The 16,339-nt window shown below is 41.9% G+C and overlaps 1 protein-coding gene across 1 annotated transcript; it reads right to left on the reverse strand.

The window, feature by feature from the left end:
* Positions 1-290: 290 nt before the first annotated feature.
* LOC138787068 (olfactory receptor 4E2-like) lies at positions 291-1,217 on the reverse strand. Its single transcript, XM_069964192.1, has one exon. It carries the CDS (start codon positions 1,215-1,217, stop codon positions 291-293), a length of 927 nt encoding a protein of 308 aa, XP_069820293.1.
* Between the last annotated feature and the right edge of the window lie 15,122 nt (positions 1,218-16,339).

Raw genomic sequence — 16,339 nt, forward strand, 5'->3', positions numbered from 1 at the left:
ATAATCACATATGTGTACTTTCCACAAAATCAGTATCAGCATGGTATCAGCAGTAAAGCAACCATTTATTTTATAGTATTTATATTTAATTTCACCAGTACAGATAGCCATAAACATTCTGCCTTTACAAACTACTGTATAGCCAATGACATTTGGTAAATCCATCTCCAATCTATATATTTTCATCTTCATAAATGCTACATTTTAAGGGGTTACACAGAATGTTTACTTTGTAACTTATTATACCTTGTATACTATAATACACTTCAATATAACTTTACATCTGCAATTCATTTAGTATTTCTTCCCCACAGTTTTTTCATAGATGCTTTCATCTCTTTGTTTCTCAAGGTGTAGATGACTGGGTTCAGCATGGGTGCTATAACTGTGTAGAACACCGTGACCACTTCGTCAGCTTGGTAAGACTTGGACGGTCTCATATAAATGAAGACACAAGGGCCAAAGAAAATGGTTACCACTGTAAGATGGGAAGCGCAGGTTGAAAAAGCTTTTCGTCGTCCTTCAACTGATCGCATTTTATAGATAGCCTTACCGATGCCAATATATGATATTAAGACTGACAAAAAACAGCCTAGTGATACAATCCCACTGTTGGCCACTATCATAGCATCAATCATAGTTGTATCTGTACATGCAAGCCTTATCAATGGTGGGATGTCACAAAAAAAACTGTTAATTTCATTAGGGCCACAGAATGGAAGTCCCATTGTTAGCGTCGTCTGGATGTTGGAATGGACAAAACCAATAGCCCAGGTTGCTGCTACCATCCACAGACAAAGCTGCTTACTCATTATGTTGGAATATTGCAAAGGTTTGCATATAGCCACATAGCGATCATACGCCATAGCTGTAAATATAAAACATTCTGCGCAGGCAAAGAAGTGGAAAAAGTAAAGCTGAGTGATACAGCCATTGAATGAAATAGCTTTTCTATCGGAAAGGAAATCGATCAACATCTTGGGCACAGTTACACTAGAATAGCAGAGATCGATGAAGGAGAGTTTACCAAGGAAGAAGTACATTGGATTATGAAGACGATAATCAGCTCTGATGGTCAACATGATCAAAATATTCCCGCTAATAAGCAGAAAATAAATCAGCAGAAAAATGGAAAAGACAAAATACTGAACCTTTGGATTAAAGGCGAAAATCACAAAAACAAATTCTGTTACTTTGGTTACATTATATATCTCCATTGTGGATTTTGCTGAATTTATCGGATAATCTGATATATTTTGAAATAAAATCATCATCCCAATGTTAATTTACAATGTTTGCAGTGTATAGCTGTTCCAGAAATGTAAAAAGAAAAAAATATATTGGTAAGTCTATGAATAATGATGAAAATTAATTCGAAAATTTGGCCATCAAAAAGAACCTTTTAGGTCCTTAACAGCTATAGGAAAGTGAAATAAGAATAATAAATAATATAAATAATAATATAATAAAAAAATAATAGAATAATAAAAATAATAATAATAATAAATAATAATAATTAATAATAATAATAATAATAATAATAATAATAATAATAATAATAATAATAATAATATACAATAATTTATAATATAATTTCATAAATTCAATATGGAAAATATATTTTTTCTCAATGATTTCATACTTTGGTTGAGGATAAAAGGTAATTCCATAATACATAGTATAAATACAATACTTTATTTAGATGATTTATAATACTGGCCAAATGTTTCTAACACACAGTTTCTGCTCTTACCTGTTCTGATCCATGTAACAGTGAAGTCACACATAAATCATTCTGCTTAGTGTCATACCTCAGTTCTGCAGATGTTCACCTCCATATTTCAAAGTGCCTTCAATACGTGAGGGTACGGCAGCTTTATAAGAAAGATATTTCCTTTGGGAAAATCATTTCCTGGAAATTAACCAAAATCATTCCTACTGATCACGGCTCACAGCAGCTCCCAAGATCCCTATTATTTTCTTCACAAACTAGTTGGCATCTCTTGTATCATGTCTGACTCTTGGGAGTCTTTGGCTAAGTTTTTAAACTAAGTGAATGTTTGGATTCATGTTTCATAGGTCTATTGAGTGTATTGGAGACACAGTTTTACGCAAGTTCATTTGAATAAAATCATAGATAGATAGATAGATAGATAGGAGATAGATAGGAGATAGATAGATAGGAGATAAATAGATAGAAGATAGATAGATAGATAGATAGATAGATAGAAGATAGATAGATAGATAGATAGATAGACTTGATATCAGAAATATCAGCAGTCAGAATTATTGCTTCATTGTAAAAAATTTTGCTAAGCAGATTCCAATACACAAGGCTCTTTATGTTTTATTTTATCTCTCATTTTATGTGTTAGATTTCAGTCAATATGCCGTCATGAAATTTAGAATTTTTTTTCTGTTAAAATCAATACAAATACATTTTTTTTAAAAAAACATCACTCCATTAGATGCTGTATTTATGAAATTATTTTCCCTTAGAATCTTTGCTAAAGAATAGAACATATCATGGGTCTCCAAACTGTGGCCCTTCAGCTGTTGGAAAACATCCCATCATGCCCAGACAGCTAAAGCTTTGGATTTGGCTGTCCAGGCATGATGGGAAATGTAGTATTGCAACAGCTGGAGAGCCACAGTTTGGAGACCCATGCCGTATATTAATTTATTTATGGAAGCATGTATAGGCTTCGGTACATAAAAAGCAATGGTTTGTTGTTGGCCAAAAGATAGATAGCGTCAGGGACAGGAAGGCAGGGACAGGGGCCGCCGCAGACAACCACGAAGATGTTCCCTATGCTGAGTACGTGTAACACAGAACAAGACAAACGGACAAACACAATATCGGATCATGAACAAACCAGGTCAGAACCAAATGGGCAATGCAGCACAAAATCAGCAAACAATCGGTTAGTCAAAGGTCAGGCGAGAGGTCAGATAACAAGTCGAGCAAGGCAAAGGGATTAGGAACGGGGATCACGGGAATAGACAGGGGGAGCTGGGATCAGGAAATACACCTTAATAGCAAGCAATCAGGAACTGACTGCTGGCTCTTTAAATACAGGACCAAGAGCCTGATCCAGAATGTGATTGGTCCGGACCCCTAAATCCTGATATCAAACACATGCAGCATCTGCCACTCAGCCTCAGCCTGACTTTGCTCAGCTGAGCAGCCACATGTCACTGGAGCCTGCGGCACCCCTATTAACCAGGGACGCGGTCGGGTCTCCAATGACATCACGCGGCCCGGTCCAGGAAAGTAGCGCTGAGTTATCTCTCTTAATCCTTCAATGCACATAAATGCACATACCAATGCAAATAGCTTGGTTTGGGCAAAAATCTGCTTCTTTTTGCAGCCGTTTATACTGCTCACCTAATGGGCGGACAAGGTGTGTGGCAAGACGAGGAGGAGACATCTTGCACATGATTAATCCTAATTTACACCTGCTAGGTGCAGAGCTGTTGTAGATTTATGTGACTTCGATAAACTCTTTGTAAATCCAGCATTGGGCATGGGAGCTGCGTTTTATGTTCAAGTATGCTGGTCTTAATAAATGTCCCCCCTAGGTTTCATATGCAGCATAGAAACAGAGGATTGTCGGCAGAAAAAGACCACTGGGTCCATCTAGTCTGCACCTTTTAGTATTTTCTTTCTTATTATCTTAAGTTTATCCCAGGCATGTTTAAATTCTGTTATTGTAGATTTACCAACCACCTCTGCTGGAAGTTTGTTCCAGGTATCTACTACTCTTTCAGTAAAATAATATTTTCAGTTTTTTACTAAAAACACTTCTCTCCTGAACCTTATTTAGTCCCTTAACATACTTAAAGGTTTCAATCATGCCCCCCCTTTCTCTTCTTTCCTCAAGACTATACAGATTCAAATCCTTAAGTCTTTCCTGATATTGTTTATGCCTCACACCCTCCACCATTTTTGTAGCCCGTCTTTGGACCCGTTCTATTTTATCAATGTCCTTTTTTAGGTCAGGTCTCCAGAACTGGACACAGTATTCCAGATGTGGCCTCACCAGAGCTCTATACAGCGGGATCACAATCTCCCTCTTCCTACTGGTTATACCTCTAGCTATACACCCCAGCATACGATTTGCTTTCCCCACCGCCTGGTTGCACTGGTGACTCATTTGGGGGCTCGATTCACACGTTGTAAGAGTGCGGCTGTATTTGCGGCTGTAATTGTGCGGCGGTATTTTTGGTGGTTCGTGTGTATGCTTGGAAGTATAGGATATGCGGCTGCACAGTGCACACTATGTATGAATCTACGGCCCTATCGTAAACGGACCCGTAAAAAATGAACAAGACCATTGTTTGCGGCTGGACATGCGGCCGTGGATTGACAGGCGGTCCGTACGGAGTACTTCAAAAATAGCCGGCAATGATGCCGAATGCCGATGCCTCTAATAGTTAATATATTAAATTAATCAAACACATTTTCTTTGTAATCAAGACACTTTCGTTGATCAATAATTTATTTCTAACGAATCCATCATTTTGCAATTAAATATACTGTTAAAAAAAATAGATATATAAATAAATGTATATTTATCTATATATTTATTTTTTGACAGTATATTGAATTGCACAATGATGGATTCGTTAGAAATAAATTATTGACCAACGAAACTGTATTTATTTCAACGAAAATGTGTTTTTTTAATTAAATATTAATTAGTACAGGAAGCTCTATAAGCCGTTAATTCATATGCCGGCAATAGAGCTTTCTGTACTAATCATCACTTTACTTTAATTAAAACATCAAATGTTTCTTCTAATTATGTTATCACAATGGCATTATTAGAAGAAACATTTAGAATTATATGTGCGCTCAGCTGATTGGCTGATCGGCTGAGCGCACATATAATGAGCCGGTCCGCAGCACAGTGACTTCATTGTGCTGCGGACCAGCGAAGAGACAACATCGGGGTGAGTATAGAGCTCTCCCCACCCCCTCCCCGGCACTGCACCCCTCCCAGCAAGGAAGGGGGGGTCAGTTAACCCCTTCCTTGCTGGGATGGGTGCAGTCTGACATCAGTCTGGCCCCCAGGGGGTTAAGGGGGATGCAATACATCCTCCCTTAACCCCTTGGGGGCCAGACTGTAAGCAGCGATCTGTAAAGATGCTGCATACTGTAAGGTGCACAACACCGCTCACAATGATGGGTGTTGTGCTCCTGTTTGTGTGTTTTTGTGTGTTTCTCCCTTTTTGTTTTTCAGATATCGGTATCCTGGGGATTACGTCGGATTCCATGGACTACGTCGATGACCAGCGTTTTTTTAATGTTTTTTTTAATAAAATGGTCAATGAGGGGTGTGGGGGTGTTTTTCTTTGAATAAAAAAATTTGTAAACTTGTGTCTTGTCTTTATTTTTTTACTTTATAGACTTAGTAGTGGAAGCCGTCTAATAGACGGAATCCATTACTAAGTCGGGGCCTAGTGTTAGCCGGTATAAAATGGCTAACACTAACCCCCCATTATTACCCCAGTACCCAATGCCACCAGGGGTACTGGGAAGAGCCGGGTGCCAGTGGTCCTGGAGCGTCAAAATTGGCGCTCCTGGACCGGGCGGCAGCAGGCTGGTAAGATTTAGGCTGGGGAGGGCCTAAACCAATGGCTCTTCCCACCCTGGTGTTACCAGGCTGCTGTCGTTTGGTTTTTAACCCGGCTGGTTATAAAAATAGGGGGGACCCTATGCGTTTTTTTTAAATTATTTATTTATTTAAAAAAAAAAAAACGCATAGGGTCCCCCCTATTTTTATAACCAGCCGGGTTAAAAGCCAAACGACAGCAGCCTGGTAACACCAGGGTGGGAAGAGCCATTGGTTTAGGCCCTCCCCAGCCTAAATCTTACCAGCCTGCTGCCGCCCGGTCCAGGAGCGCCAATTTTGACGCTCCGGGACCACTGGCACCCGGCTCTTCCCAGTACCCCTGGTGGCATTGGGTACTGGGGTAATAATAGGGGGTTAGTGTTAGCCATTTTATACCGGCTAACACTAGGCCCCGACTTAGTAATGGATTCCATCTATTAGACGGCTTCCACTACTAAGTCTATAAAGTAAAGAAATAAAGACAAGACACAAGTTTACAAATTTTTTTATTCAAATAAAAACACCCCCACACCCCTCATTGACCATTTTATTAAAAAAAACATTAAAAAAACGCTGGTCATCGACGTAGTCCATGGAATCCGACGTAATCCCCAGGATACCGATATCTGAAAAACAAAAAGGGAGAAACACACAAAAACACACAAACAGGAGCACAACACCCATCATTGTGAGCGGTGTTGTGCACCTTACAGTATGCAGCATCTTTACAGATCGCTGCTTACAGTCTGACCCCCAAGGGGTTAAGGGAGGATGTATTGCATCCCCCTTAACCCCTTGGGGGCCAGACTGATGTCAGACTGCACCCATCCCAGCAAGGAAGGGGTTAAGTGACCCCCCCTTCCTTGCTGGGAGGGGTGCAGTGCCGGGGAGGGGGTGGGGAGAGCTCTATACTCACCCCGATGTTGCCTCTTCGCTGGTCCGCAGCACAATGAAGTCACTGTACTGCGGACCGGCTCATTATATGTGTGCTGAGCCGATCAGCCAATCAGCTGAGCGCACATATAATTCTAAATGTTTCTTCTAATAATGCTATTGTCATAACATAATTAGAAGAAACATTTGATGTTTTCATTAAAGTTAAGTGATGATTAGTACAGAATGCTCTATTGCCGGCATATGAATTACCGGCTTATGGAGTTTCCTGTACTAATTAATATTTAATTAAGAAAACACATTTTCGTTTAAATAAATTCAGTTTCGTTGGTCAATAATTTAATTCTAACGAATCCATCATTGTGCAATTAAATATACTGTCAAAAAATAAATATATATATAAATATACATTTATTTATATATATATTTATTTTAACAGTATATTTAATTGCAAAATGATGGAATCGTTTACATTTAATTATTGAACAATAAAAGGGACTTTATTAGACAGAAAATGTGTTTTATTAATTCAATATATTAACCATGAGAGACATCGGCTATAGTGCAGAGGATCGCAAACCCCGATAATAGCAATTCATGTAAACTGTGTTCCCTGCTTTCCCAGATGCATCCAGAGGTGTTTCCATCACTTTCTTAACATTTTATTTGTTATTTTTAGTTGAACCAGATTTCCAAGTAAATGACCGTATGTTTTGAGCCGCATGTCTATTTTTTCCCACGGCCGGAGTTTCACCCGCACATTTACAGCCGCATAAAAAATACAGCCGCACAGTTACAGCGTGTGAATCCAGCCTTAGGCTGTCAGAAATCACTACCCCTAAATCCTTCTCTTCTGAAGTCTTTTCCAATACAGTACTGCCGATGTGATACTCGGATAGAGGATTCCTCCTCCCCAAGTGCATTATTTTACATTTGGAACGTTGAACTTCAATTTCCACTGTTTGGACCACTTATCTAGCAAAGCTAAATCATTTTCCATATTACTGACACCTCCAGGAATATCAACCCTATTGCACACTTTTGTGTTGTCAGCAAACAGACAAACTTTACCTACCAAACCTTCTCCTATGTCACTTACAAACATATTAAAAAGAAAAGGACCCAGAACAGACCCTTGTGGCACACCACATGTAACCAGTCTCTGCTCGGAATATACACCATTAACAACAAACCTCTGATATCTATCCTTCAGCCAACCACAAATCCACTGAACTATCCGGAGATTAAGTCCAATTTTCTCCAACTTCTCTATCAGCTCTTTATGGGGAACCATATCAAAAGCTTTGCGGAAGTCCAGATGGGCAATATCCACAGCACCACCTTCATCCAGCACTTTTGTGGCATAATCAAAGAAATCAATGAGATTAGTCTCGTGTACTACAACCATGAGATATGTGTGAAACTAGGAGCAGGTTCTAGACTGCGTATCTGGAGTAAAGATTGCAACTAGAGATGAACTAAGCCAATCTGTCGAATTCCCATTCGCCGTAAATCAGATGTTTAATTCGCCTTATTGCGGTTTGTGAATTCGCCAGATTTGCTAAACATGGCAGCCGCAATATTGATCGTACATGTTAGCTTACACTTACACAGTTGTGAACTTTATGCAGTTGCAAATATTACATTACACAGTTGCGTACATCACTAGATAAACATTCACATGTTCGAAAATGATCCTTATAACTAGTGATGAGCGATTACTAAAATGCTCGGGTGCTCATTACTAGAGACAAATATTTCCCGATACTCGGGTGCTCGTTTCGAATAACGAACCCCATTGAAGTCAAAGGGAAACTCGAGCATTTTTGCAGGGGGCCCCAAGCTCAGGGAAGGTTGTGTGAAAACCTGCAACCTCAAAAAAAAAAAAGATAAAAACATCACAGAAATGGACAGGAAACAGCAGGAGTAGCATGCATGGATGCCTCTGAGGCTACCTAATCGGATCATTATGCCAAATTCTGGGCAAAAGCAGGGCAGCGATCACACAGTGAACCATTAAAACCGAGGTAGCATATGAACCACCCCAAAATTTAGCCTGACACAGCATGACAGTGAGAACACAGGGAACCATTAAAACACAGGTAGCATATGAACCACCCAAAAACTTAGCCTGACACCACGTAAATTGACAGGAAACAGCAGGGGCAGCATGCATGGATGCCTCTGAGGCTACCTAATCTCAACATTACGCCAAATTCTGGGCAACAGCCTGGTAGACAATAGTGCTGACCCAGACCAAGATGGGCAAGGCACATGCGAAGGTCAAAGGCCTGAAGGTCACTTTGAAGGTCAAAGGCCTTGGAGAGTGTTCCCCTTCCAGTGCCTGACAAGCTGACTGATCCCCTCTCCCCCCCCCCCCCCTCTAATAACTTGTCTTTTCTAAATTACTAGACTGACCAGGGATGGGGCATGACACCACCTGACTACTTTACCAGTTGGGGTAATATTCCCAGTATCATGTCACTCACCATTTCTCCCCACAGCTTCTGTTCTGGTGATCGAATTTAAAATTATAATTCTTTTTTTGAAATTTGAATTAATTTGATTTTGAGTTTGAAGTGAAATTTGATTTTGAATTCGAATTAGTTTAAATTTTGCGTTTGACAATAACATGGTATGAAATAGACAATACAATCGTCCAATAAAAGTAGCCGGATTATGGCTAGATTTAGCCTCACACCCTCATGCAGTTGTGCATGAGAGGCAAAAATCATTGGAGGTAGGGACGAAGAAATAACAATACAGTCTTCTTAAGAGGCCCCGGAATTTGAATTAATACACTTTGAATCCTTTAAAAAGTATCTAAGAAAGGGCAAGTGCAGTAGTAGTGGGTGGACTTTTCCCACCATTTTCACTCTGTTCCTTTTAGCTGTTGCGTGTATCTTGGAGATACAATAGATGAACAGACAGCCCTGCAAAATAGTCAAATTTGAATTAGACTATTAGTTGAATTGAAGTCGATTTGATTTGAAAATTAAAATTGAAGATAAAAGAAGGCCATAAGGTAGCTTTTAACAAGCAGCTGACTACTGCCTTTGAAACAGCTACAAAATGAAAGTAGAGCAGAGGACACCCGCAAGTTGACATCCACCGATTGTATGGTTCGAAATGCACAACACAAAGATCCTAAATTAGGATCCACCATTTTCACTGTCTGTTCCTTTTAATTGTGGCATGTATCTTGGAGATACAATAGATGACCTGACAGCCCTGCAAAATAGCACTTGAATTGAAGTTGATTTGAGTTGAAAATTGAAATAAGATTAAAAAAAGGCCATAAAGTGGCCTTTAACGAGCAGCTGACTATTGCCTTTGAAACAGCTACAAAATGAAAAGGAGGGCAGAGGAGAGGACACCTGCAAGTTTACACCCACCTTTTATATCGTTCTAAATGGACAAGACAATTTCACCCAACCCTGGCCCTCCCCACCTGATCTCAACTACCCCACTGCCCTCCTTTCGTCCACCTTCATCTGGATCATGCCACCCCTCTAACACCATACGCATCCGTCCTGACCCCCCTCCCCCTGTGCCTTTCTCTGCTGCACTCTGGAATGAACGCGCGGTCTGCAATAAACCTACATTTATACACAATCTCTTACTTCACCACAACCTCTTCTTAGGCATAACTGAAACATGACTGTCCCCTACTAAGACTGCTTCCCCTGCTGCACTTTCCTATAGTGGGCTCCAGTTTACTCACACCCCTCGCCCTGGCAATAAAAAGGGTGGCGGGTTGGCCTGCTGCTAATGGACAACTGCTCCTTTACCCCAATCCCCGCTCTCTCTGCCCTCACCTCCTTTGAAGTACACTCTATCCGAATCTATTCCCCCTCTAACCTCCAAGTAGCCATCATCTACCGACCACCAGGCTCCGCAACCACCTTCCTTGACCAATTAAACACTTGGCTATTGCATTTCCTCTCAACGGATATTCCCATCATCATCATGGACGACTTCAACATCCCCATTGACACAACCAAATCAGCCGCCTCTAAACTCCGATCCCTAGCCTCCTCCTTCGGCCTCACACATTGGTCCTCTATGGCCACTCACAAAAAGGATCACACACTGACCTCTGACCTCACATATCTGACCTCACCAGCACACCTCTCCACATCTCTGACCACATCCTCCTAACATTCTATTCTTTAATCTCCTCATTTGCCCCTCCAGTGCAGAACTTCGCCCACCTTCACAGGAACCACAGAAACCTTAACATTCCAACACTCTCTGACTCCCTTCTGCCACTCTCCACCACAAACTCTCTGAATGACACTGACACAGCCGCAACCTTCTACAATTCCACAATAACTTCAGCCCTTGACTCTGTCGCCCCTCTCACGAAAAAGAGAACATGACGCATCAGACAGCCCTGGCACACTGACCTAACCAAACAATTAAAGCGAATGTCCAGAGCTGCTGAGCGGCACTGGAAGAAAACAAACTCCAAGGAAAACTTCCAGACATACAGGCGAGCTCTCCTTAACTTCAAATCTGCTCTCACCTCTGCTAAATAGGATTACTTTTTTTCCCTCATATCTTCCTTATCTCACAACCCTAGGTAACTTTTTAACACCTTTAACTCTCTTTTCCGCCCCCCACTGCCACCCCCACTTCTCTCATCTCTGCTGAGGACTTTGCCACATTCTTCAAGCAGAAAATCGATGACATCAGAGTAAGCTTCACCTTACAGTCCCCTCAGCCCCTCCCTCATGCCCATCCATCGCTCTTCCACACTAACTCACCTCTCCACCATCACTGAAGAACATCTCTCCAAACTACTCTCCACATCACACCTCACCACCTGCGCACTTGACTTAATCCCATCCCAACTTATTCCCAACCTCTCCTCAGCACTTGTCCCAGCACTAACCCATCTCTTCAATCTATCACTAACGTCTGGCATTTTCCCATCTCCAAACAAACATGCAACCATCACACCCATCCTTAAATAGCCATCCCTTGACCCTACCTCCTTATCCACCTACTGCCCCATCTCACTTCTCCCCTTTGCCTCAAAACTCCTGGAACAACACGTATACTATGAACTATCCTCCCACTTTTCATCCAACTCGCTTTTTGACTACCTGCAATCCAGCTTCCCCCCCCCACCACTCCACAGAAACTGCCCTCACCAAAGTGGCTAATGACCTGCTTACTGCCAAAACCTCACACCAATACTCTTTCTCCTTGACCTATCTTCTGCCTTTGACACAGTTTACCATTCTCTCCTCCAACAAATCCTCTTATCCTTTGGTGTCAGTAGCCTAGCCCTCTCCTGGATCTCCTCTTACCTCTCCAATCGCACTTTTAGTGTCTCCCACTCCCACACTACTTCTTCTCCTTGTCCCCTTACTGTTGGTGTTCCCCAAGGCTCTGTACTTGGGCCTCTTCTCTTCTCCATCTATACTTCTGGCCTGGGACATATCATAGAATCTCATGGCTTCAGGTACCATCACTACACCAATGACACTCAGATCTACCTCTCTGGTCCAGGTGTAACCTCTCTGCTATCCAGGATTCCAGAGTGTCTATCAGCCATATCCTCCTTCTCCTCCCGCCTTTGACTCTGCATTGTCTTTTAAACCACATATTCAGGCCCTCACCACCTTCTGCTGCCTTCACCTCAAAAACATTTCCAGAATCCGCTCTTTTCTCACCCCTGACTCCACCAAACTGCTGGTACATGCTCTCATTATTTTCCGGTTGGACTACTGTAACATCCTCCTCTCTGGTCTTCCATCTAACTCCCTTGATCCCCTCCAGTCTATCCTTAACTCTGCTGCCTGACGAATCAACCTTTCCCCTTGCTTTGCCTCTGCCTCTCCCCTCTGCCAATCCCTCCCCTGGCTCCCTATTGCCCAACGTATTCACTTTAAATTGTTGACCATGATGTACAAGGCCATTCACAACCTGTCCCCTCGGTACAATTTCGGACCTGATATCCCGCTACCGTCCCTCACGCAACCCTCCATCCTCCAGTGACCTCCGTCTGCACTCCCCCCTTGTTCGTACCTCACACAACCGCCTTCAATACTTTGCCTGAGCCTCCCCCATACTCTGGAACTCACTACCCCGACACATCCGGCTCTCATCCACTATCAAGTCCTTCAAAAGTAACCTAAAAACCCATCTTTTCAAACTAGGCTTCAACCTATAATTCTGCATCACACTTGACTGGCTGCACTTTACCTCCTGTTTCTCTCCCCGTACCTTATAGATTGTAAGCCCTCAAGGGCAGGGTCCTCTTCCCCCATGTACCAGCCTGTCTTTTGCCTTCATGTAATGTGTCCTAATCTTGTACTGTGTTCCTGCTTGTTACCCCTATGTATTGTATAACGCTCTGGAATTAAGGGATAATAATAATAATAATAATAATAATAATAATAATAATAATTTAGGATCCACCATTTTCACTATTTGTTCCTTTTAACTGTGGTGTATGTTGGAGACACAATAGATGACTTGACAGCCCTGCAAAATAGCCCTTGAATTGAAGTCGATTTGATTTGAAAATTGAAGAAGATTAAAAAAAGATAAAAAAATCATAAAGTGGCCTTTATTGAGCAGCGGACTACTGCCTTTGAAACAGCTACAAAATGAAAGGACAGCAGAGGGGAGGACACCTGCAAGTTTGCACCCACCATTTATATAGTTCAAAATGGACAACACAAGACAATAATCCTAAATTAGGATCCACCATTTCCAGTATTTGTTCCTTTTAACTGTAGCATGTATCTTGGAGATACAATAAATGACCTGACAGCCCTGCAAAATAGCACTTTAATTGAAGTCAATTTGATTTGAAAATTGAAATTGAAGATTCAAATTTAAAAAAAAAAAAAAAGAAGACCATAAAGTGGCCTTTACCGGCCTTTAGATAAGGCAAGCATTCAACCTCCCAAAAATTAGGCCTGAAACAGCATTGTGGTGAGAACTCCGAGAACAAGGTAGATAAGGCAGGCCTTCAACCTCCCAAAACATTAGGCCTTACACAGCAGACAACTGAGCGACAGCCACCGCCATGAGGTTCCTAAAAGCCTCTGTCTCTACCAGCCGATAGGGCAGCATCTCCAGGCTCAGCAGTTTGCTTTTGTGCACATTTAGGGCTTGTGCGTGCGGGTGAGTGGCAGTGTATTTGCACTTCTGTTCAAAGGTCTGTTGTAGGGAAAGTTGAACGCTACACTTGGACACCTTGCTGGAGGGTGTGGAGCACAGTGGAGGTGAAGGGGTGGGTGTAGGGTGGGAGGCAATCGTGCCTGGGGCCTGAGCGGGGGGACTGAGAGCCAGCATGTGACACAGGGGAAGGAGCAGGGGTGTTACTTGCAGTAACTGAACGGCCTTGGTTCCACTGAGTGGGGTGTTTAGCACTCATGCCTGCGCATGCTGGTAGTGGTTAGGCTGGTAGTGGTGGCTCCCCTGCTGATCCTGGCGTGGCACAGGTTGCACACTACAGTCCGTCAGTCACCCACAATTTTTTTTAACTCTTAACTACGCAAGACCGGTATACCCGTCATGCGGCCGTTAAAGGGGGATCAGAGAGCTGGTTGGGGCTCGGCAATCCATGTATGTGGTGTGCAGCAGACCATTATAATAGAGCATCGATCTGATGCATCATTGCTCTATTATATACACAGCAAAGAGTAACTTTGGTACATTCCCTTTCAGAGCAACTTTGGTACAGTCCCTTAAGGAGCGACTTAGGTGCTTTAAATTAACTATATACTGTCCCTTTAAGAGCATCTTAAGTATTGTCCCTTTAACCCTTTAACCCCTTAAGGACAGAGCCTGAAATGGCCTTAAGGACAGAGACAAATTTTATGAATATGACCAGTGTCACTTTATTCATTAATAACTTCGGGATGCTTTTACCTATCTGGACGATTCTGAGAATGTTTTCTCGTGACATATTGTAATTTACATTTCTGGTAAAATGGAGTCGATACTCATAACGAATCTTTATGAAAAACACCAAAATAACGTGAAAAATTGTGAAAAAATGCATTTTTCAAACTTTGAAACCTTTCTTCTTATACAGAAAATGGTTATGCCACATAAATTATATATTAAATAGCATTAGCAACATGTCTACTTTATGTTGGCGGAATTTATTAAACTATATTTCATTTTTTTAGACAATAGGAAGCTTAAAACATTAGCAGCAATTTTCCAAATTTTCTGTAAAATTTCAAAATCAGATATTTTTAGGGACCTGTTCAGGTTCAAAGTGTATTTGAGTTGCCTGTATGTTAGAAAGCCCCACAAAGCACCCCATTTCAGAAACTGCACCCCACAAACTCTGCAAAAGCACATCCAGAAAGTGTTTTAACCCTTTAGGGGAGTCACAGAAATAAAAGCGAAGTGTGTAAGACATTTGAAAATTTTTATTTTCTGTGCAGAGATTTTATTGTAATCCAATATCTTTTATAATGATAAACCTATTAGCAGAGAAATGCACCCCAACATTGATTTCCCCGTTTCTGCAGTTTATAGAAATACCCCATATGTGGCCCTATTGCGCTATTTGACGCAACCACAAGCCTCAGATATAAGGGAGCGCCTAGGGAATTTCAATGGCTCAGTTATATTTGGTCATTTCTGACTGTACCACTTCAGGTTGGCAGAGGCTCTGGGGTGCCAAACCCTAAAAAACACCCCTAAAGGGACACCATTTAGAAAACTTCACCCCTCAAGGAATGTAACAAGGGGTGCGGTGAGCATCTGGACCCCACAGGTGCTTCACAGATTTTCAGAACAATGTGGTGTAAAAAAGGAAAAATTCTATTTTTTACACTAAAATGTTGTTCTAGCATTCATTTTTCATTTTTACAAGGGGATAAAAGAAAAAAAAACACCAAACATGTAGCGCAGTTTCTCCCGAGTACAGAAATACCCCACATGTGGACATAAAGTGCCAAGCGGGCGCAAGACGAGCTTTCAAAGGGAAGGAGCGCTAATTGGCCTTTGCAAGCTGGATTTTACTGGAATGGATTTCAAGGGCCACGTCGCATTTATAGAGCCCTCGTGCTGCCAAAACACTGGAAACCCCCCACAAGTGACCCCATTCTGGAAACTACACCCCTCAAGGAATCTAACAAGGGTTTCAGTAAGCATATGGACCCCACTAGTGACGGGCACAAATGTGGAACAATGTGACGTGAAAGGGAAAAATTTCATTTTTTCACTTTCACGGCACAAATGTGGCCATCATCAAGGGGTCCATATCCTCACTGCACCCCTTGTTAGATTCCTTGAGGGGTTTAGTTTCCAGAATGGGGTCACTTGTGGGGATTTCCAGTGTTTTGGCAGCACGAGGGCTCTGTAAATGCGAAATGGCGTTCATCATCCATTCTGGCCTCATCCAGCCTGCAAAATCCAAATGGCGCTCTTTCCCTTCGGAGGCTTGCCCTGCGCCCACATGGTGCTTTATGTCCACATGTGGAGTATTTACGGACTCAGGGGGAATTGCTCTACACATGTTGTGTGTTTTTTTTCTCTTTTAACCCCTTGTGAAAATGAAAAATTTAAGGCTAAACCAACATTATAGTGTAAAAAATGTAATATTTCATTTTCACACCATATTGTTCCACATTTGTGCCCATCACCAGTGGGGTCCATATGCTCACTACACCCCTTGTTACATTCCCTGAGGGGTGTAGTTTCCATAATGGGGTCACTTGTGTGGAGGTTCAACTGTCTTGGCAACACAGGGGCCTTTTAAATGCAACATGGCCCCTCGAAATCCATTCCAGCCAAATCCAGCCTCAAAAAGCCAAATGGCGCTCCTTCCCTTTGGAGGCTTA

This window comes from Dendropsophus ebraccatus, chromosome 3, assembly GCF_027789765.1.
Source record: "Dendropsophus ebraccatus isolate aDenEbr1 chromosome 3, aDenEbr1.pat, whole genome shotgun sequence".
NCBI lineage: Eukaryota > Metazoa > Chordata > Amphibia > Anura > Hylidae > Dendropsophus > Dendropsophus ebraccatus.

Bases quoted from the DNA above. Each gene is read 5' to 3' on its own strand.
- LOC138787068 (XM_069964192.1), bottom strand. From the start codon at position 1,217: ATGGAGATATATAATGTAACCAAAGTAACAGAATTTGTTTTTGTGATT.